The following is a 23,200-nucleotide window of genomic DNA, read 5'->3' as shown; positions in this document are numbered from 1 at the left end:
ACACTCTAGCTTGGAATCCTATCTCCAATAGTGGCCTGTAGCAGATTCTTTAGAGGAAGGTATAAAAAAAAAACAGTAGTAGTCAATTATGCAATAACATGCCTATGGGGAGAGGCTGCTCAAATACATATTGCCCTAATTATACATACAAAAGCTTTCATCCCATCTGAGTATTTCTTTTCCATGATACTTTGGATTTTCACTGTATTGGAAATAATCATCGTGAATTGCATTGCCTTTACCATACTCTTACTACCATCAGATTATCCACTATCAAGATAATCCCTTTTCCCTCTTTTTAGGCAGTCAAAGCACATAGTTTCTCTCATATTAAGTTTCAGAGTAGCAGCCGTGTTAGTCTGTATTCGCAAAAAGAAAAGGAGTACTTGTGGCACCTTAGAAACTAACAAATATATTTGAGCATAAGCTTTCGTGAGCTACAGCTCAGTACTTGTGGCACCTTAGAGACTAACAAATTTATTTGAGCATAAGCTTTCATGAGCTCTAAGGTGCCACAAGTACTCCTTTTCTTTTTTCTCATATTAGGCTTGGTTCTCGTTACATTGGTGACAGACAGGAGTAATTCCAGTTGAGTCAGAACCAGTGGAAGACTAGTATAAATGGGATTAGAATCAGGCCCCCTCTCTTTTAGCCCCTACATAGTTTTTTTTTTTTTTTCTTCCCTGCACAAGCACCAGTGCTTCAAGTTCATGGGGAATGGCTGTAATATTTCTACGTTATCCTGAGTGATGTGGCAAAAAGGTAATTACAGAGTCCAGGAAAGCTAAGCAACACTGTTGAAACAGTGAGTGGTCTAATGGCTTGAACATGTCCTGTGCACTTGTGTTCTAGTGGGAGTCCTCAAGACCCCCACTTTGCACCCTAGGTTATTTAACCGGTCTCTGCAACACTGGCCTTTTTGTCTGGGACATCTTGGCACCAGCATTGCATAGATATATCTGATTTCTTTCAGATGGTCTGCAAATAAACTTGCTCTTTATGAGTTTGTCATCAGTATCCACCAGGTTTCTGCCACTCTGTTTCAGACTTGAACTTTATGCAGAAATATATTGAAGTCTGCAGGAGGACTTTATCAAAGGCAGCTACTCCACCTCTACAGGCTTTTGCCCAATATAAAGCTAACTTGAGCTTCTCTCTAAGACCTACTTTTACAGTAAAGGAGCCATTTTCCATGTCTGATGTGGGGAAATACTTTGCACCAGCACATCTGGTCTAGGCTATCTAGAATCTATAGACCTTCAGCCAGAATTTAAAGCTGGCCTCCACTGGCAGACCCCTCATGGGAGTTCAGTAACCACACCATAGGTACAGTGGGCTGTATGTACAATTTTGTCAAAACAGAAATGGGAAACCTTTGAAAGGACAGGTCAGTTCTATCAGTTCTATCACAGGTCAGTTCTATCACAGGGCTTGATTCCTGCTCCCACTGAAGTCAACGTGAGCTACTGAGTACTCAGCACTTTTGAAAATCAGCCCACTTATTTAGGTGGCTAAATATGCACTTGGGGTCCTTATGTTGTGCTGCGTTTTTTAAAATCTTGGCCTGTATGAATATAGTGGTGTAGTAAACAAGGAAGCTTTTAGAGTGCTGAGTTTCCCCTGGTTGATTTTCAAGCTTCAGCTTCACCTAACTATATGGGACTCTGCTTAGAAATAGAATTGAGAGAGACTGTGGAGTAGGTTTTTCTGACCTCATGTCCAGATCCCCACAAAACCTTGGCAGCATTTAAAATTAGATGGCGTAAAATCCCCATCACACGCCCATGTCTCACTCAGAAACAAAACCCCAACCATCAAATTTGCCTAAAGGTCATTGCCCAGATAAAGAAATTACGAGGGTTTTAATTATTAATCTTTCAAGATCAAAAATTCCCTTCAGCACAGCACAGGGGGTTGCACTGGAGGTGTTCAGGGGAAAATTTATCAGAGGCCAGTGAGCTGAATTTTGTAAGCATAGTACTACAGGCTCATTTCCACTCCCATTGAAATCAATGGCAAAAGTCCCAGCATCCTTCAAAGATCAGACCTTGCTAAGTTTACTCCTGTGAGTCCCCCTTAAGTCAGCCACATAACTAAGAAAGGCAGGATTCAGCCCTTAAAGAGCTGCCAATGCCTAACAGTGCTGAAAAGCCTCTGAAATAATTCTGCTCATACAATGCATTGTATGTTTTCAGGGATGTGAGTGGATTTCTTGATTTAAGACTAGGGATATTTGCATGAAAACTGGATCTATCTGACTTAAGAGTTCACCTGCTCCTGCACCTGCTCATGATTATTCCTTGTCTGAGATCATATTATAGAGAGGAAGGATGATCCAGTGGTTAGTGTTAGCCTGGGACTTGGGAGATCTGGATACAATTCCCTGCTCTGCCAGACTCCGTGTGACCTTGGGCAAGTCATTTAGCCTCTCTGTGCCTCAGTTCCCCTTCTGTAAAACAGGGATAACCATACTTCTCTACCTCACACAGGTGTTGTGAGGATAATTACATTAGAGATTGTGTGGTGCTCAGATACCACACTAATGAGAACCATATAAAGAACCAAAAATAGAGCAAAACTCCCTTCCTGTGATATGGAATCTAGAGTGGCCCAAGACCTGCCAAATCATCTAATTCCTTTCCCTGCCGTTGGAATATTGTTGTTGAAGTCACTAGCATTTTGACCTGCCAAGCAATGGGTATCCCTCCACATTCCTTGAGGACAGAGTGAAGCAAATAATTCACAAAATTATATATCTGAGGACTTCTACCTCCTTTTCTGCTCATGGGCAGATTGCGATTCCTCTTCATTCATCGTATTTATTTGACAAATTCCTACAGTTTGATCAGCAAATGTTTTGCTGCAAGTATTTAAAATGTTGGTTTTGTACATCCCATGGAATGGGTTCTGTTGCCTTAACCAGGTGAGCCCACGGGCACTCCTAACATGAGGACCCTCAAATGGAAATTTTAAATTCATTAGATAAACCGTTCATTGCAAATTGCTGAGCTTCAACGGAAGATGCTGGTACAGAGATGGCACTCATCAACCACCGCCCAATAGGCCAGGTCTAGATTCCCTTCAGTCATAGAAGCAGGGGACATATTCTGATTCAAGGAACTCAGAATCATAGAACCCAGAGATGGAAAAGACCTAGAGGGCCATTTAAGTCCATTCTCTTCACCGGGCAGTGTTGTACACATTCCTGTTTCAGCCGAATACCCCTAGTTAAAATAACAGAGAAAGAGAAATACAGATGACGATCCATCAGTACTGCAGAACACATTTGAGTGTGAGAGAGAGAGAGTTTCAGCATGGTCTATGAAACGCTGTTGAGTCTTTCCAGAAATGTACTCTCCCTTCCTGCTATGTACCCTACTCTAATTCCAGTTTAAAAGCTTTTTGATTCAGAGGAAAATGGATAACAGGATTTAGAAACAGATACAAATAGTAAAAGTAGGGCTTTGTACAGTCCCATAGCTACAGGGGATGGGATTGTCCAAACATAGGCTCTACTAATCCATCAAGAAAATGCCCTTAAAACCTGTTCAGAGTCAGGCTTAAACTCATAAAATCCAGGAAATTCAGGGCTAAGCCTGGATATCTGGACTGATGTTCTATCCTCAGTTCACCTTAGTGGGCAAATGCTGATTAATTCATTCATTAATTCCCTGTTATGCCTGCACTGAAATATCAACAATCAGATTTTATAGGAAGAGGAGAGATTATTTTTCTCTTCTAGTTGTAGTAGGGTCACTCAGTATCATTAGCTCCTTTTCCTGGTAATGGTTTATCACCCTATGCAGTAGTTCCTTTCGGATCTCTAAATCTAGCAAGCAGCTGCCTTGTTAGTCTTTGGATAAGAGACCTCTAGGGAAACTCCAAGCTATTACAGGAAGTGAGGTTGGTTATCAGTAGGTGGCAGCCTGTCCACTGCATCAGTATTGAACTAATGTCCCAGTGTAAAACCACCATCATCTTGTGCTTCTAGGACTTCCAGGGACAAGAGGATGAGACTAAGGGCCATGTTTCTAAAGGTACTTAGACACCGAATTTCCATCAATTTCCATGGAGGTTAGGCACCTAAATACCTTTAAAAATCTGGCCCTAGATCCCCTAGTTAGAAGCTGCAGATCAGGCACATGAAACACATACAGAGCCATGAGTTAGACCAGCCGGGTGTTATTAGAGGGCACTGTGCTACTAGAGTTGCCATCTTTTGGATGAAACATTAAACCACTTCTATCTAATTTAGGTCTTATATGACCCCCCATTACCATAGTATTTGAGTGGCGCTCAACCTGTAATGTATTTATCTTCAATACAATATTTATTTTCACCACCCCTGGAGGTTACCATTATCCCTATTTCACAGATGGTACAAAGAGGCAGAGAAACTATGTGATTTGAGCCATGGTCCCACAGGAAGTCTTTAACAGAACAAGGAATTGAGTCCAGGTCTCCAAAGTCTCAGGCTACTGCCCTAACCACTGGACCATCCTTCTTATCTTCTGGTAATTGAAGTTCCTAGGGTACTTTACAAGCAGGACAGCCTATTAACCCCAACATCTTGGCCAAATTCCAGTTTGGGTAAATACATTCCACTCGGCAGCGGTTTCCAATGGATACAGTGGTTCTTACTTCTAGTTCTAAACTATTTTGCAGGGCAGCTGTTTCATCCTGGTGACTGCACTTCAGTGAGTGAAGGGACCAGATGGGCAAAATAAATTAGGTCCCAGCAACACTAGAAACCCCATCTCTATCTCTGAACCACCAAGCCAACTGCATTCCTCTGAGACACACAAAGCCCAAATGTGCAGACACACAAATGCAGCTCACAAAGCCCAGGTCAAAGCAGACCAGAATGAAACACAAAGCATTCTCAATCAAGAGGATCTGTCTGTGGAATGAACTTCCAGCAGAGATTAGATGGATCCACAATTTGCCCATGCTTAGAAACCTGCAAAACCTTCCTATTTGATAAAGCTTTTCCACCATACCCAAGATGATACTCACAGGATCAACCATTCCTTTCTCTCCACCACCAGAATAAACAAAACATCAACAAATGCAGCCCAAGCAGCACTTTCTATAATCTGAGAAGGCAGAGGAGCCATAGAGCTTGCTACTGCCAACCTACAGCGATGAGCAGCAGTAGAAAACCTCAAGAAAGAGAAGACTCAAACTACTTATATCCAGATTCATCACTGGTGAAATGGGCACAATTCCACTGAAATCAGTAGAGTTGCACCACCATACACCAGCTGTGAATTTAGCCCATGGCTCTTAAACTGCATAAAGCACTTCAGAAAGAACGGTGCTATATTTAGGAACCGTAGTATTGCTGTTTAGATATTTTCATAACCCCTAATTATGCGGGGGGGGGGGAATTGCAAGCTCTGTAGTATTAACTAGATTGGATACATATATAATTAGAGAATGTTTCAACATGTAGACTCTTGACACTGGAGGCTTTATCAGCTCTTCCTACCTTCCTGATCTGTTTTGTTTTGATTTTAAAGCTGTTTCTGTCAATCATGGCAAGATTTACTCAGAGCACCTACGGCCGCTGTACATACTAGCATAAAATGTACAAGTAACAAACTTGTGTTCAAATCATCCTTATACTACCAGAAAGACAACTTTACGTTGTTGTTATTATTCTTATATAACACCCAACACATGCTAGGAGCTAAACTGATCAGACAAAAGCAACTGATCATACAAGGTCACTGCCTAAATCGCTTACAGACTAAAGCCCTCCCCCCCACAGGGCCTCCATGAGCTCATGTCTGCAGGTGGGAAGGGGTTCAGATGGGGACTTCCTTCCCCAAACTGCCTCTCTCTCTGCAGAGTAGAAGACCCCTGAACCAAAGGCACCAGCTCCTGCAGAAGTGGGATTAGGCAGAAGTGCTGAGCCAAGGGTCATTACAATAGATGCCCGTTCTTTCCTGTAGATCACCAAGATGCACAAGTATCTTAGAAGATCTGTGGATTTATGGAAGATGTTCCTTAAGGTGCCAGTGGCAGGCCCTAAAACTAACTAGAGTTGGCTAATGACAAACAAAAGTGGAGGGATTGCCTTTTGGAGGGGTAAAGAGAGAATATTTCATTTTTTGTCAAAAATTCCATATATCACTGAAGTTAGAAAAAATATTCAACCAACTTTCTTAAAAACTCATTTTTAAAAACCATGCAACTCTAGGATTTGCATTTCATTTCTGTGTATTGCTGAAGTGATTAGTTCGTATTACTATCTATTGCCTGCAAAATAAAGATTTTTTTTATTTTACTTGGGGGGGATGGGAGCATTCTTTCCTACTCAGAGATAACCGAATGGATTTAATTGCCAGATTCTGATTTTGAAAAGCTTTTGTGGACCCAGTCTTCTCATGCCAATTTCTAGCCCAATGAGAATGTTAAGGACTGGAGTATGGGTATAAGCACCCCAAAACATGAGTTAATAATAGAAAGAGACAAGCATGTTGGTATAGTGAAATGATATGGCTATTCTAATACTCTTGTAACCAGACCACTATTGTGGCATGATTCATAATACCCAATGCCATGGACATCATAGAATCATAGAATATTAGGGTTTGAAGAGACCTCAGGAGGTCATCTAGTCCAATCCCCTGCTCAAAGCAGGACTAACACTAATTAAACCATCCCAGCCAGGGCTTTGTCAAGCCAGGCCTTAAAGATATTAAAAGATATTACAGAATAGACCAACAGCAGCTTATCTCTGGAGATGTAGATATAAAGGAACATAATACAAGGAACCCTCGTGCTGACTGATTTAAAATAGGATTCTTGCCTTCAAGCTAATGGGATAAATTCACACCTGGTTTAACTGGGTGCCACTCAATTGAGGATAATGGAGCTGCAGCCTCTGAAACTGCCCGAAAATATTACAGGCCTTGTTCTCCAATATCTTGCACCTTGTGCAGTCATGTACAATTGTACAAAATGGGTGTAAAATGCCTGCATGCCATGCCAGTCACATCCCCCTCCCAGCCACATGACGAGGGAGGGATGTGCAGACACCAGTAATTACAAGATTGCTGCATGGTGGCCACTGCTTGTGTGTGCAGCTTAGAGGGAATGTAGGTGCAGGGAAGAAAACAAATGGCACATTTTCACCAGCAACTAGCAAAGCACTACAAAATCCCACCCTGGACAGTTAAAAACCAGCCAGGTGTCAACCTTACCAGCATCCCCTGGCATCGGAAACATGACTAGGTAAGAGGTTGTGAGGCCAAAGCACCACTGTACTCTTGATATTCTCAGTCATTGCAACAGCCCCTTGGGATTATAGGCACCTAGAGAGAATATAGGACAGCCTTGGGGTTGCTCTACTCTGTCCTAGAGACTAAACCAGACCCTGACTCATCATAAAATGAGGGATAAGCAAAGGTGGTTTGCCTTCCTCTTTGGGTGCTGAGCTGACTGGAGCTCAGCCACACTTGAAAATTCATCCCATTGCCGTCTCTTTAGCTATTTTATGGGCACGTACACATTATATATATATATAGTGTTACAGGGGAGTACTCAAGAGCCAAGAAATGCCCCCTTGTGCAAAACCTATTATAATATTGTCACTGAAGAGAAGGTCATATGATGGCTACCACAGCATACAATATACTTTGTTCTTATAGAGAACCATACACTCTTCAAGGTACTGTCTCTATAAACATTAACTAATTTATGTATATGTGTTGTGTGTGTGTTTATATACACAAACACCATCTAGAACAACTGAAGTGAAGATCAAGCAAAATGCACAAACCCACACCCATCTAAAATACAAACACAGATTCTCATGAGTCATTATTAACCACCTCATAAATTACAGGGTTTTACAAAATATTATTACTGGAGATGATTCACTCCAATGGACCTGAACTGCACATACATAACTCCCATTAGTAGTGATAAGAGTTGTTTGCTTTGCCTTCACATGACACTGGAATCCCAAGGCCTGGATTTACAGAAATGCTGAGCGCCCACGGCCCTGCCCAACTAGAGTTGGGGGAGCTTTGGGTGCACGGCACCTCTGGAAAAAAAAATCCAATCCAAAGATTAGCTGGAGAGGATTAAAACATGGTTACAATATGCAGTCTGAGTAACAGCGGGTAGGGGGGCTGCTGAGGAGCGGTTCATGGCATAAGGGGGTCAAGAATCCATTTCTACTGCCATACCACAGGGATGAGAGAGCCACCCCCTGGGCTGCAGGTAACACTTACGATTCCTGTATCACTGCTCCTGGAGGCAATGACTAGTTGAGCTATGCAGTTCAGGCTCCACTGTCCCTTACACCATTCCTCCCATGTTGCCCCACCAGTCTCAAAACTCCCCCTTACCCCATACCTGACCTGGGATATAATGAGCCCCTGAAGCAATTAGTTTCTTGGCACTAAGTGAACATAGTCTTAACTGCCCTGATTCTGTGCTCAGCGTAAACACTGCTCCCTGAAATGGGGAAGGATTAGCACATTGCCACAGATACCAATGAAACAAAACTCACAGGCAATGAGCTCAAACCTGCACTCTCTACTTAGGAAAAATGCTAACAGGATGCAAGATTGGGCCCATCTGACTGATGTAAGTTCTACACAAGGTGCTGGCTTTCTTAGGCATATGTATAAGTTTGCTTTTCTGCAGTATCTTCTTTTCCCTCTAATGAATTAGTCACCTTCATAGCACTTTATAACACATTTTGCTGCACTATGGTGTTGGACAATTCTCCTCAGAACCAGAAAATAAAACCTAGGGGCAAGGCTACTTACCAGCTGGAAGGAAGCAAGAAATGTGCAGCCAGCAGCAGCTAATTACAAAATGGCCATTTTAGGGCTGCAGCTGCCTCATCCTGCCAGATTTAAAAAGCCTATTCCTCAGAAAGGCATGCTGGGGAAAAGAGGGAAGCCCTACAGTAAGACGAGGCCGTTGGGACCGGACAGTTGCTAAGAAAAGCCTTGAATCAGTGTATCTTACTGTGGCATTACAGTATTATAATTATTTATAAAGTCTGCCTGTGAAGCATACATGGGTCATAGATGTATTTTTACATTACATTGTTTCAATTGGGGCTGGGCTGTGCAAGGCATAAAGCATCCTGAACTTCCGTGAGGTGCTCAGCGCCTTGCAGGAGTGAGCCCTTAATTGGGAGATGCAGCATGCTTCAGGCCACATAGAACAGGACTGAGACTTTGAAGCTCTGGGCTGTTGTCCCAGATGTTCTGCTAGTCTGTGTGAGCCAAAGGAAGTCACATTGCCTATCTGTGCACCAATTTCCCATTCTACCTGTCGTCTGTGTTTATGTATTTAGATTGTAAACATTTCAGGGCAGGGATGATTTAACTGGGAATTGGTCCTGCTTTGAGCAGGGGGTTGGACTAGATGACCTTCTGGGGTCCCTTCCAACCCTGATATTCTATGATTCTATGATTCTTACCATGAGTATGTGCAGTGCCTAGCACAACGGGGCCCTGATCTCTGCTTGAGCCTGTTGACACTACCATCATACAAATACTTCACAATAACAGCTGTGCCCTAATCCTGCATGGGCAGACCCCTGTACCCCCACTGAGCTCATTGCAGGATTCAACCCTACAACTACAAAGCATACACTCTTACCACCAGTCACCAGGGCCCAGACCCTGAAAAGTATTTAGGTACCTAACTCCCATTATACACCCCACACTGGAGCCCATGCCACTGCATCTTTACTGCTATTTTTAGCTGTGCCAGCTAGATTAAAGCTAGCACAGCTATGCTTACCGGAGCTGCTGTCACAACTCCAATTCCAGTAGAGATTTAGCCTTAGTCTATGAATCGGATTGATGTTTTGCCTTTAAATTTTGAGCGGTGGATAAAATATAGACAACAAAACACAGGAAATCAGCTTTAATATAAGGCTGCCGTGTGCATACATCAGGATTTTGATGGCGCCACAGAGTTCTCAGCCACTGCTGCTTGTGTTTGCCATGACACCATAAAGCTTTAGCTCATCACTTTGCAAAGGGAATCCCAGTGGCAACTGGGTACATTCAAAGAGGGTTCTTGCTGGATAGAAGTGGCGAAACCAGAGTAAAATAAGAAATATGTAAGATTGAGCCTGCAAGCCCTCTGCACACAGACATTCTATTGAAGACAACAGGAGTCCTGTGCATGTGATCAGGCCCTCGATTTGATATTGAAAAAAAAACAGGCTACAGCTCATGTCTCACAAAGATTTTAAAATATGGCATGTTACACAGAGTGGTTATGTGAGTCCAAGTAATCACACCAATTATGTAATTTCATTTAATTGTGGTAATTACTGAAATACACAATAGCTTACTAAAAGTTATTCCAAAAGCTACACCCGAAGACCATGATAGAGCCTAATTCTGTTTTCACCTATTCTGGCACAACTCAGGAATAACTCCACTGAAATCAATAGAGTTATACTGAAGTAAAAGTGGTTGCTACAATTGTGAGAGACCAGGGAAATCCATCGTTTGAATAGAGATCTTGACCACTCGAGATAATTAAAGATCCTGTGGTACTTTGCACAAGAGGCAGGTGCTAGTTCCTGGCGAAACACCAAGGCATGTAAGTAAATAGCCCCTGTATATTCAACCTTCACTGCTTAGTTCTAAACTGATGTGTAAAGTTGTTGTACTCAGTTAAGCAGTTGCTGATTCCAAACCAAAAGGGTGGATGCATTTTAATGGTGTACAGAGTATATATATATAGAGAGAGAGAGAGAGAGAGAGAGAATCTGTGCTTATTTGCACTAGAGTGTATCAGCGGAATTACTCCAAGCTGACACCGTTAGTGAAAGCAGAAACTGCTCTCAGAGAAAAATCTTTTGCTTTATGAAAGAATCTTGAAATATTTTGTAAAGTGCTTCACAATCTTTTGAGCAGAAAGTCACTGTCCAAATGTAAGTTAGTTTTAAGAATAATAAATTCATTAAGCATAAAAACTGGGATTTTCAAAGGACCGTAGGGGAATTGGGTACCTTATTCCCATTGGCACCTTTGCAAAATCCAAGCCTAAATCCTCAGTACTTAGGCACAACTGTGCTTTTTTTTTTTTAACTAATATTATAGATCTGTAGCCAGTTGTGGCAAAGAATATAAAGTTTAACCCTTGTTTTTCATGATCTGTCTGTACTGACTTTCATTTTCATATGTTATTACTGTGTGAACAGACTATACAACAAATACATTGTTAATTTCCAGTTCTGACTTCTCCTCTCTCACAAGTGACAAAGCAAAGCAGGTGAGTCTTGGATGATTTCTGAGCAATTATCTATTACCAGTGGAAATGCAGTGTGCAAAGTCGAACCATCGTGTGTTGTTGGTGCACCATATTGTGACATGCCTTTCACAGAACGCTCATTAACACCAGTAGGAGTTCCATGTAGGGAACTTAGTTTTTACTTCTGTTAGAATATTTTAAATGAGGAAGGAGTATGGATTTCCAGCTCCAGAACCTCAGTGCACCAGCAGGACTGAATAATAATATGTAGCATTTACAAGGCCTAAGCCGAAGCCCACTGAAGTCAATGTGAAAGACTCCCATTGATTTCAATGGGCTTTGGATCTGGCCCACTGTGCACTTTTGCAAACATTAACTAACCTTCACAACACCTGCTGTGACCTGTGGCCTTTGCAACAGCTGCAGATAAGCTCCATGTTATAGAGAGAGCAACCTGAAGCAAAAAGATGAAGGCCACCATTTCCAAAAGTGGCCTATCATTTTGGGTGCTTCTTTTTCTGGGTGTTCAACTTGAGATATGTGGGGCCTGCTGTTGAGATGTGCTGAGCCCCTACAACTCCAGCACCTCTGAAAACTAAGCCCATAGTGCCTCAAATTGGCACTCAAAATCAGAGCCCACTTTTGAACATGTTGGTCTAAGTGATCCCTGGGCTGGGTCATTGTCAGAGCCAGGATGAGATCTCATGATTTATTAACCCCCAGCTTTGTGCTAAGACCAATAACTCATTCCACACCTAAGAGCAACAGACGTTGCCCAGACATTGGGTAAAATGTTAAAAAGTGCTTACATGACTTGGGAGCCCAAATCTTATTTTCAAAAGTGACCTAGGCCCAGATCCTCAGAGGTACATTGGTGCTTAACTCCCACTGATTTCAATTTAGATGCCTAAATAGCTTTGAGGATCTGGGCCCAAGTCATTTTTGTATGCCATAATTATAGAACCTGCTTGCTTAACAACTGACTTTTGACTGTCCCTTAAGTGGTGCTTGAAGACAGATTTTATGACATACAAAAAAAAACACATGAACTGAAAATACTTCTTTGACAACTGTTCAGGTGCCTGTAAAGCTGGAAAAGCATAATATAGGATTTTCAGGCCAGGATCGGGGCCTGACACCAGACTTTGCTGTGGGTGAGCAATGTTAATACAGTCTAGGGTTGCCAAACCTCCAGAATTGTCCTGGAGACTCCAGGAATTAAAGGTTAATCTTTAATTAAAGATTATGTCATGTGAGGAAACCTCCAGGAATACATCCAACCAAAATTGGCAACCCCTATAGTAGTCTCATGCTCCATCTTACCCACCCTCCTCACCCTTAATCCTGAGAGTTGTAAATTATATGTAACCAAGCTTCCTAGGAGGTGACATGCATAAAAGCTCATCCAGTTTTCAATCTTTTTATTTACTTAATCTGTACACAAATGCAAAATACTTCAACAGCAAATCTAAGTGAAACTTGTTTGGTTTTAAATTACTATGGAACAGAACCTAAAAGGAACTTTATTAAATAAACATAAAAAATGGATTTAAAGGATGTACATATTGTAATGTATTCTAGAACAGTCATTTTTTCACGCTACGTTCCATGTGCGTACGGTATAGAAAAGACATTGAATAGAACAAACAATCCATTTTGTACCCTGAAAGAATCGGCAGGCCTTGTGAGGGATTGCTCAGTACAACTACATGATATACGATGGCTTTGCCATCTCATAAAAATTATAACTAATACGTTGGCCTCTTTGGTTCCAAAATTTATGTATAATACATTTAAATGTATTCATTTTTGCTGCTATAAAAATAACATTTTTTTTTCAAATGGCAGGTTTTTGACTAATCATGCAACTAAATCAGTGCAAACATTAAAAGCAATCATTCGCTTTAAAAAAGAAGCAAAAGATTTAATTTCAAGTATAAAAAAATATAAAAAAGTCATATCATAAGTCCAGTTTTGTCTAGTATGGGTCAACACTTTAAATTGCATAGCTCATGCGGCACCTGTTTACCTAGATAGTGAGCAAAGATAAGTGCACTATCAAGTACCACTTTTCAAGGCATTGAAATCTGCAAGTGCTATAATATGTGCATTCAAGCAGTTTGCAAGTGCTATGCTGTATCTTTATTTTCGGATCTTTATGGCCATCCTTGACACTTCCTGGTAAAGAAATTGAAAGCACTCTCCTCTCTCCTCCTTTCCAAGACTTGTTAAAATGTTCTTCACCTTTTATTAAATGCACAGCATTTTTCAGAGTGTCTCCACCACGTTACTGTAATTCCTTTTAGGGTTCATTGGTTTAGTTGCGGTAGCATTTGTTTTTGTTTGTTTGTTTTTTCTCCCACATTACATGTCCTTGCGGAGTCTCCTGCTGAAACACACAGATTGCAACTTTGATTTTTTGTTCTTAAAACAGCAAGATGCTAATGGTCAGCACAATCCAGATATGACAGAAAAGCCCCTTTTCAATGGCACAACAGACATAGCCGTCCATGGATTTCTAGCAGTCAGTTAAAGCATCAAATAATGCCAACCTAACGTGATTTAGAAGAATACAGCAAGTCTCAGAATTACAGTAGCTGCTTAGGTGTATCTCTCCCTCTCTCTCATGTTATCATGTGATATTCCTTACTGGAAGTGCTGTCGGAAGATAAGGATATGTGTGGTGTTTATATTAGGAGATTTTAAATTAAGAGGAAGTGATCACCTGCGTAGGCAGGTGGACTGCGGCTTCCCTTTGGACCTAAGAGGTGATGGTCATTTTTAAGTTTGGTGATTTTGACTCCTGCGTGCAAGAATATATTATGTTCTCTCTTTTCTGTGTTCTTTTGTATGAGCACATAGAGCTCATTTCAGTCTGACTTTCCAGGCAGGTGGGGAAACAGTTGCTTAGCCATTCACTTGTACTGGCAGGCATTTTAGTTATGTTGTCACTGGTGATTGACTTCCTGTTACTTGTATCTCTTTTTTGTGTGTGGGTGTGGGTGTGTTTAAAGTATTTCATAGCATTAGTTTACAAGTGGTAGAATATTTAAATATCCAAGATCCACAAACTGCCACTGTCCTGACACCGATGTGAAACTTTTTTTTTTTTTTTGCCAGACTTTTCCACAGTGACTTAACACCGATGCCTGGATACACAGTGAAACTTCCTCCAACACCATCTAGTATGGGAATGTTCTCTTTCTCCCCCCCGAAACACACCTTAAATCAAGCACAACCACATTCTTCCACAATCATATTGGGAACGTCCCTTTTCACAATGTTGTATTCATCGTCAAAGTACAGCATTGACATTGTGCTAAGTTTGGTTGGAATGCAACAGGAGTTCACGGTGCCTGGGTTCAGCCCTCGCATGCGGTACTGATTCACTACCGCAGTGTGAAAAGAGGAAGCTGATCCTGGGACTCCAGCCAAGTAGGCTGGGCAGCTCCCTTCACAGTAATTCCCATAGTAACCTGATGGCGCTATGATCCAGTCATTCCACCCAATGAGTCTAAAGTCAATGTAAAACTGTTGCCTGCAACATAGATTGGTCCTGCCATCACACTCCAGGCCTCTTTTCCGGATCCTGTGTTTGTTATCAGCTAACCGGGCTTGCACTACTAAAAAAGGACGGTGGGATTCCTCCCCAGGGTCCACATAAATTGGCAGCACTGAATACTCTTCACAGCCCTCACATTGAACATCCAGGTTCAGTCTCCTTTCTCCTTTCTCAAACAGAGCCTGGATCACCTCGGTCATGGGAAAAGTGTGCCAACCACTTCTTTTGAGATCAACTTTCTTTTCGACCACATTCCACTTGTTGCTAGTGTCCAGGTCTTGGAAATAGATTTTGACTTTTACTTTTCGCCTGCTGCCTTTCTCTAAGACATACGGAAGCAGCTTCAAGTAAAGCCACAGGCTGGCTTGAACGACAAACAAGTTCTGGTTCCCTTCATTTGAGATGAAGAAATAGAGGCGGACTCTAGATGAGGCCATATCATCTGCAAGAGAAGGAGAGACCAGCAACATTAAGTCAAGAAGAAAATGCACTATTTGAGCAATTCTAGATTCAGAAAAATGCTAGAACATAACTGATCAAAACTACTGGGAGAATTTATTAGCCAGGAATAATGCACTGAATTAGAGATCCAGAATTTGTATTAGAAATACATTAAAAAGTGACTTCCCAGAGCAAAAATCTAACCAGGCCATAGCTGAACATGTCAGATCCAAAGAAAGCAAGATAAATTATTCAGAGGAATGGCTCTGAAGAGCCAGAGAGATTCAAACGGGTATAAGAGTACCCTGAAAAATACAGCATTTGTACCTTGATATCTACTAATTAGTTTAGGAAAAGGTTCAGCCTTCAGATACCTTTTGGATTTTACAGGAAAGGCTTTTTAACAACCAGTGAAGCTGCAGTGACTAACGAAAGATTTTGTTACAATTTCCCATATGCTAATCTTAACAGATAGCATCCAAAACACCAGGGAAAATGTTCTCAAAAGCATGTCCACTCGTACAAAGGGTTAAACTAATCTATATCTACTCTTCCTAAGTAGCAGGGTATCACCCATCAGATTTTGATCTCTGCCTTTCCCCCGCCCATAAATGCTAAAAAGAGGTCAAATGAAGCAGCGTGGTCATTGTAATATCCTTCTCATTGACTGGTCTTAATGTATTTCTTAATGTCAGAATTAAATGAGTGAAACTATCACTGATATTCCACCCAATGTCTAGCTTTAATACATTATTTGCAACCAAAAGTGTTCACCGCATGAAAGGTACCAGAACTACTTGTATCTGCTGGAATCATGTGCTATGAGCATCACACAGCTATGCTTTAGGTGATAAATGTCCAGTCTAGCCTTTTTAGTGTGCATTTAATCCACATGTTCTAATTACATTCTCCTGACTGCTATTTAAAATTATTGGATGGACAGGTGTTTCTAATCTGTTACAATCTGTTTGATTGTGTTCTGTACATTGCCAAGCTCAGATTTGTATCCCTTTCGGTTGCCCAGGAACCTTTCTTCTTTTTGTCCACCTATATATCTTTCGGGGGTTTTGTAAAGTCAGAGTCTTAGTGTGTCACCCCAGATCCCTTCAAAATATGTCTGTTAGGCCCAGGCAGTGCATATAATGTTTCTGGTGCCTTATCATGTTTGCTGTGTCTATGTATGTTTTATATAAAACAGATTTGGAAGGTGTTGAAAAAATAAGTGATTGTCAATTGAGTACTGAATAGAACTGCAACCCCAGCAATGATGTCATAGCATTAGACTTTTAAGAAAATGGTAAAAAAAAATCCTATTACTTGTCAACACACAACTTTTCTATAAACTGATCACAGTGAAAGGAAATCAACAGCAATGTGTCATTATATCAGTACAAAAATGCATATTACCTATGGTAGAAGAGCACCTAAGAGATACATATTCATATGTAATATATAGACCTATAAATATTGATGTGATTATAAACAGACAAGCATGTATCTATTTTGTTTATACACAAAAGATACTGTAAATGTATGCTTTTGATAGATAGTTGGGTAGATGCTGTAGATAGATGGGCAGTATACATACAAATAGATTTTGTAGATGGGTGGGTAGTCAGATACCCCAGAGAAATAAAAATGAATTTAGTGATACAGCAGATTGATTGAGGGATACAGCAGGAAGACAGGCATGTACTTATGGTGGATTGACAGTGTAGATGGATATGTAAAGGATATAGATCCAGTGGATGAATGGAAGGATGGATGGATACCTCAGGTTAGATAGATAGATACAGTGAATGGATCAGATGGATGAACAGGACTGATATGGCTGATGGACAGGTATTGTGGGTGGATGGATACAGTGAACATGCGGCTGGATGGATGGATAGCCAGAGCAGATGGACAAACAAACATTGTACGTAAAAGGCTGAACATAGTAGAAGATGGATACGTTAAGTGGAAAGATGGACTGACAGAGTGAGTGGATAGATCAATAAAGTGTGTGGATGGGTGAATGCACTAGGTAGCTGGCTGGATAGGTAACATAGGTGCAGGTGAACTATGGATAGATGGGGTGGGTAGGCAGATGATGGGTACAGTGAATGTGTACAGTGGATACATGGGTACACTGGAGGGATGCAACAGAGGAGGCTGAAAGACATACAGAGATGGGATGATGGAACAGACAGGGCTGTAAGGCATGTGAGTGGTGTGTGGATGGATGGAGCGAGCTGAGGGCATATGGAGGGAGGAGGTGAATGGATATAGCAGTGAGGCTGGAGGGTGTGGGTGGATAGATGGATGGATGAGTATAGCAAAGGGGGTGGAGGATATGGTGGTTAGATGGGTAAAATGGATGTGGTGAATGGATGGGTGGGTGTAGCAGAGGAATTAGAGGGTATAGAGGGATGGATGGAGTTGATAAGTGAGGGTTGCAGAGAATGCTGAAGGACAAGTGGAAATGGATGGGTGGATGGATGGATCTGTCAGTCAGGCAGAGGTGATGGATGGGTGACTGGGTATAGCAGAGGGGGTTGGATGGCATGGGTAAAGGAATGGCTGTAAAAGAGGAATGGGGAATGGAGGCAGCAGAGGGGGCTGAATGGCATGTGAGTAGAGGAAAAGAGGATGGATAGATGTATATATGGATGGAATAGCTTGGCAGAGGGGTGGATGCAATGGTGTAGTAGAGGGATGGATGGCATGGGGCGGGTGGATGTGATGATGTAGCAGAGAGATGGATAGCACGGGGCGGGCAGATGGAATATTGTAACAGATGGGTGGATGGCATGGGATGGGCAGATGGTGTGGTGTAGCAGAGGGTGGATGGTGGGGCAGGTGGATGGCATAGGGTGGGCAGCTGGAATGATGTAGCAGAGGAATGGATGGCATGGGGTGGGCGGATGGATGAATAGATGGAGAAGAGGGGTGGGTGGACAGATGGATGTATAGATGGATTGATGGGTGAAGCAGAGGGGTGGCTGTCATGGGATGAATGACTGGGTGAAGAATAGAGGTGGCAGGCATGAGATGGATGGAGGAATGGGTGAAGCAGAGCTGTGAATGGATGGATGGGTGTATGCATGGATGAACAGGTGTGTGGGCAGGGGGGGGGGTGAAGCAGATGGGTGGCTGCCATGGGGTGGATGCATGGATGGATGTGGGAAGCAGAGGGATGGATGGACAAATGGATGGATGGGTGAAGCAGAGAGTTGTCTGCCATGGAATGGATGAATGGATTGATGAAGCAGAGGAGTGTCTGGCATGTGGGAAATGGATGGATGGACAGATGGGTGAAACAGAGGGGTGGCTGGGATGGGATGGACAAATGGATGGGTGAAGCAGAGGAGAGGATGCATGGATGGCCGAAGCGGACTGTGGCTGGCCTTGGATGGGTGGATAGATGGACAGATGGGTGAAGCACAGGAGTGGCTGTCATGGGATGGATAGATGAAGCAAAGGGGTGGATGGACAGATGGGTGAAGCAAAGGAGTGGCTGGCCTGGGGTTGATGGACAGATGAAGCAGAGGGGTAGCTGGCATGGGATGGATAGATGAATGGATGGGTAAAGCAGAGGGGTGGCCGGTATGGTTTGAATGGATGGGTGGGTGAACAGAAGGGGTGGCTGGCATGGTGTGGATGGACAGATCAGTGAGGCAGAGGAGAGGCTGGGGGCGGATGGACAGGTGGGTGGGTGAAGCAGAGATGGCTGGCCTCGGGTGGATGGACGGATGGTTGGGTGGAGGGGTGACTGGCATGGAGTGGATGGATCATTGAACAAGTATGTGAAGCCGAGGGGTGTCTGGAATGGATAGATGGATGAACAGAAGGATGGGTGGCTGTGAAGCGGAAAGGTGGCTAGGTGGGATGGATGGGTAGGTGACAGGGAGAGGTGGCTGGCATGGTGTGGACAAATAGGTGGGTGAAGCAGAAGGGTGGCTGGGATGGGGTGACTAGTGTGGGGTGGATGGATGATTGGATGGGTGGGTGAAGTGGAAGGGGTGGCTGACATGGGATAGATAGGTGAATGGATGGATAAGGCAGAGGGATGGCTGGGTGGGACGTATGGGTAGGTGACACGGAATGGTGACTGGCATATGGTGGATGGACAGATGGGTGGGTGATGCAGAGGAGTGGCTGGCGTGAGATGGTTGGACAGATAGGTGGGTGGGATGGATGAACAGGTGGGTGACACAGAGGGATGGCTAGGATGGATGGACAGGTGGGTGGGTGATATAGAGAGGTGGCTGGCCTGGGGTGGACGGGCAGATGGGTGAAGCAGAGGGGTGGCTAAGTTGGTGAAGAAGAGAGGTGGCAGGCATGGGGTGGGTGGATGGATGGATGGATGGATGAAGTGGAGGGGTAACTGGGACAGATGGATGAACTGATGGGTGAAGCAAAGGGGTGGCTGGGATGAATGGGTGAAGCAGGGGGATGGCTGGGTGGATGGATGGACAGGCGGTTGACGTGGAGTGGTGGCAGGCATGGGGTGGATGGACAGAAGGAGGGTGACGCTGAGGGGTGGCTGAGATGGATGGCCTGGGATATGGGGTGGCTGGGTGGACCGACGGACAGATGGTTGATGCGAAGGGGTGGTTGGAAGGGGGATGACATGGTGGGAGGGCTGAGACAGATGGCTGGGTGATGGGTTGGCTGGGAAGGACCGACGGACGGGGGGATGACACAGGGTGAATGGATGGAAGGGGTGACACAGAGGGGTGGCTGGGACAGGGAGGATGTATGGAAGGGGGTGAAGCAGAGGGGTGACTGGCATGGGGAGGGCAGATGGAAGGGGGTGGGATGGGGTGACTGGGACAAGGTGGACGGACGTAAGGGGGTTGATGCATGGAAGAGGGTTGACGTAGAGGGGTGGCTGGGACGGATGGCCGGGGAGCGTGGTGAGATGGGGTGTCTGGGATGGACTGACAGACAGCTGGGTGATACAGAGATGATACACAGGTGGGACAGATGATCGGGTGATGGGATAGGGTGGCTGGCATGGACCCATGGACGGATGGAAGGGGGTAACACAGGGTGGCTGTGGGGGATGGGATGCAGTGGCTGGCACGGGGCGGACTAATGGAAGCGGGTAACGTGGAGGGTTTGCTGGCCAGGGGTGGGATGGTGTGGCTGGCACGGGGAGGACAGGTGGAAAGGGGTAATGTGGAAAGGTGGCTGGGACGGATGGCCGGGGGTAGGATGGGGTGGTTGACACGGGGTGGATGGATGGAAGGGGGTAACGCGGAAGGGTGGCTGGGACAGATGGCTGGAGGGACAGGGTGGCTGGCACAGGGCGGACAGGTAGAAGGGGGTGACACGGAGGGGCTGGGACAGGGCGGATGGATGGAAGAGGGTGACTCGGAGAGGTGGCTGGGATGGACGGCCGGGGGTGGGATGGGGTGGCTGGCACAGGGCGGACAGGTGGAAGGGGGTAATGCAGTAGGGTGGCTCAGACGGATGGCCGGGGGGACGGATGGAAAGGGGTAACGTGGAGAAGTGGCTGGGACGGATGACCGGGGGGACAGGGTGGCTGGCCCAGGATGGACAGGTGGAAGCAGGTCACACAGAGGGGTTGCTGGGACAGGCCGTATGGCTGGAAGGGGTAACGCGGAGGGGTGGCCGGGGTGGCTGGCACAGGGCGGACAGGTGGCTGGGGGGATGGAGTGGCTGGGCAGGGCGGACGGGTGGCTGGGACGAATGGCTGGGGTCACGGGGTGGCTGGGCAGATGGGTGGAAGGGGGTGACGCGGAGCGGCTGGGACAGATGGCTGGGGGGACGGGGTGGCTGGCACAGGGCGCACAGGGGAAAGGGGATAATGCAGAGGCTTGGCTGAGATGGATGGCCGGGTGGCTGGGACGGACCGACGGCCGGGTGGGTGAGGCAGAGCGGTCGGGGGAACGCGGAACCCACCTGTCTCGGCGAAGCTGATGATCTCGGACACTTGCTCGTGCAGCGGGGGCCCGCCGCTCGCCTGCCCGTCCAGGCTGGGGATCTCCACCCGACCGTCCTCCCGCACCTTGCCGGCGTGCAGCTTGCGCAGCGCCGTGACCATGGCCGCCTTGGGCACGGCGTGGGTGATGTTGGGCCGGTCCCGCAGCTGCAGCCGGCTCAGGATGTGCCGCTTCACCGCCTCCAGGAAATCCCCGTCCACCTTGCCCGGCTCCTCTGGCCGCCGGAAGCCGCAGGACGTGCAGGTGTCCTGGGGGGCGCCCCCCGCGGTGGGTGGCGGCGTCGGGGAGCCCCCGGCGCCCATCGCCAGCCAGCAAGCCACCAGCGCGGCCAGGACCCCGCTCCAAGCCGGCCCGTCCATGGCGGGCAGCGGGCGCTGTGGCGGGGGGCAGAGCGGGCGGCCGTCCCGATCCGCTGCTGGGAGTCCGGCTAAGTCCCGGCCGCCGGCAGCTCCGCTCAGGTCGCTCCCCGGCAGCAGCGCCCAGGGCAGGGGGGCGGTGGCAGCCAAGCTGGGATGGGGAGGGGTAGCAGCGCCACTAGGGGGGCGGGAGCCAAATTGGGGGGCAGCGGAGCGTCCAGGCGGGGAACTGAGGTCTAAAGTAGGGGCGGCAGGCTGGGGGGGAGAGGGTGCCAGGGGAGCCCGGTTAGGGGGCGGCAGGCTGGGGGGGAGAGGGTGCCAGGGGAGCCCGGTTAGGGGGCGGCAGGCTGGGGGGGAGAGGGTGCCAGGGGAGCCCGGTTAGGGGGCGGCAGGCTGGGGGGGAGAGGGTGCCAGGGGAGCCCGGTTAGGGGGCGGCAGGCTGGGGGGGAGAGGGTGCCAGGGGAGCCCGGGTAGGGGCAGAAGCAGCAGGCAGGTTGCAGGGGGCGCGGGTCGAGGAGGAGGGAGGCTGTAGGGGACAGCAGCAGCTGCCCCCGGGGCGGCAGACGGAGCTCCAAGCACAGGGCAGGCGGCTCACTCCCCAGCGGACACCCCCAGGGAGAGCCGTGCGGCTGCCGGTCCCTTCGCGGCGGCTCTCAGCTCCCCAGGTCCCGCCGAGCCGGGGGCAAGCTCTCAGTCTGGCGTCATCGGGGCTGAGGGGGGAGAGGGACCCGGCCGGGTTACGTGCAATCCAGCGGATACCCGGCGGGAAGGAAACCAGGCTGGTGCCCCACACCCCGCCCGGCAAAGCCACGCCAGGGGCGCTGGGTGCAGGGCGGCTCCGCTCGGTCCTCTCGCTGGGCAGCTCCCCTGCCGCCAGCTCCCGGGGGTGGGAAGTCAGCTCCACACATGCAACCCCTTCCCCTCCCTGCTGTCGGTCCCGGCTCGGCGCTAGCGTCCTGCCAGGCTGCCCTTCCCTCGGGCCCCAGGGGCACGGAACGCGAGCCGAGCAAATCCACGGGCTCAGCGCCGCGCCGCTGCGCGCTGGTCCGGCCGCGGCTCCATGCTCAGCGCGGCTCCCTGGCGGCGGGTGAAGCTCCGGCTCTGCGTGCGCGGCGCTCTGCCTGGCCCGCGGGGCTGGGTGGCTTTTAACGCGCCTGACGGTCCGGCTCCGAGCCGCAGCCTGCGGGGGCGGGGGGGGGGGAGGAAAGGCTTGTGGGGGGAAGCGGCTCGCTGCTCACTTATCTGCCGCTGGTCTCCGCCTGCTCATCCCCCCCCTCTCCCTCCCTCCCGCGCCCCCCGCAAAATCACGACACTGGGCCACTTTCGCCTGAAACTTTTATACAGGCGTGAAAGCCACGTGGGGACTTCAACGTGCCCCCCGGGCGCCGCAGGCTCCCGGCTCGGGAGCCGCTGGCGCCTTCGGCCGCCTAGGCTATTGCAGCCACTTCCTGGTGCGGAAATATTCGCTTTGCCGGTTCTCTAACCGCGCACACACACCCGGCCAGCCCCGGCCAGGGTCAAAGCGGCGTCCGACCAGCCAGTCCCCCGAATGGCCAGTTTGCTGCAGTTAACCCCCCACCGCCCACCCCCCAGGAGCTAGGTGGGTCTGAGCCCGGGGCTCGTCTCCCTTTAACACC

At 46.9% G+C, this 23,200-nt stretch overlaps 1 protein-coding gene across 1 annotated transcript; it reads right to left on the bottom strand.

The window, feature by feature from the left end:
* Positions 1-12,710: 12,710 nt before the first annotated feature.
* On the bottom strand, positions 12,711-21,867 carry INHBB (inhibin subunit beta B). Its single transcript, XM_073304688.1, has 2 exons — positions 21,167-21,867; positions 12,711-15,254 (listed from the first exon to the last, which is right to left on the bottom strand). Exons 1-2 carry the CDS (start codon positions 21,564-21,566, stop codon positions 14,479-14,481), a joined length of 1,176 nt encoding a protein of 391 aa, XP_073160789.1. The 5' UTR covers positions 21,567-21,867; the 3' UTR covers positions 12,711-14,478.
* Between the last annotated feature and the right edge of the window lie 1,333 nt (positions 21,868-23,200).

The sequence above is a fragment of the Lepidochelys kempii genome, chromosome 11 (genome assembly GCF_965140265.1).
Source record: "Lepidochelys kempii isolate rLepKem1 chromosome 11, rLepKem1.hap2, whole genome shotgun sequence".
NCBI lineage: Eukaryota > Metazoa > Chordata > Testudines > Cheloniidae > Lepidochelys > Lepidochelys kempii.
This window is presented reverse-complemented; position numbering and strand designations above follow the sequence as displayed.

Coding starts and splice junctions, on each gene's coding strand:
- INHBB (XM_073304688.1), bottom strand. CDS start 21,566: ATGGACGGGCCGGCTTGGAGCGGGGTCCTGGCCGCGCTGGTGGCTTGC. Junction 15,255..21,166: donor CATCAGCTTCGCCGAGACAG/GTGGGTTCCGCG, acceptor CTTCTCTTGCAG/ATGATATGGCCTCATCTAGA.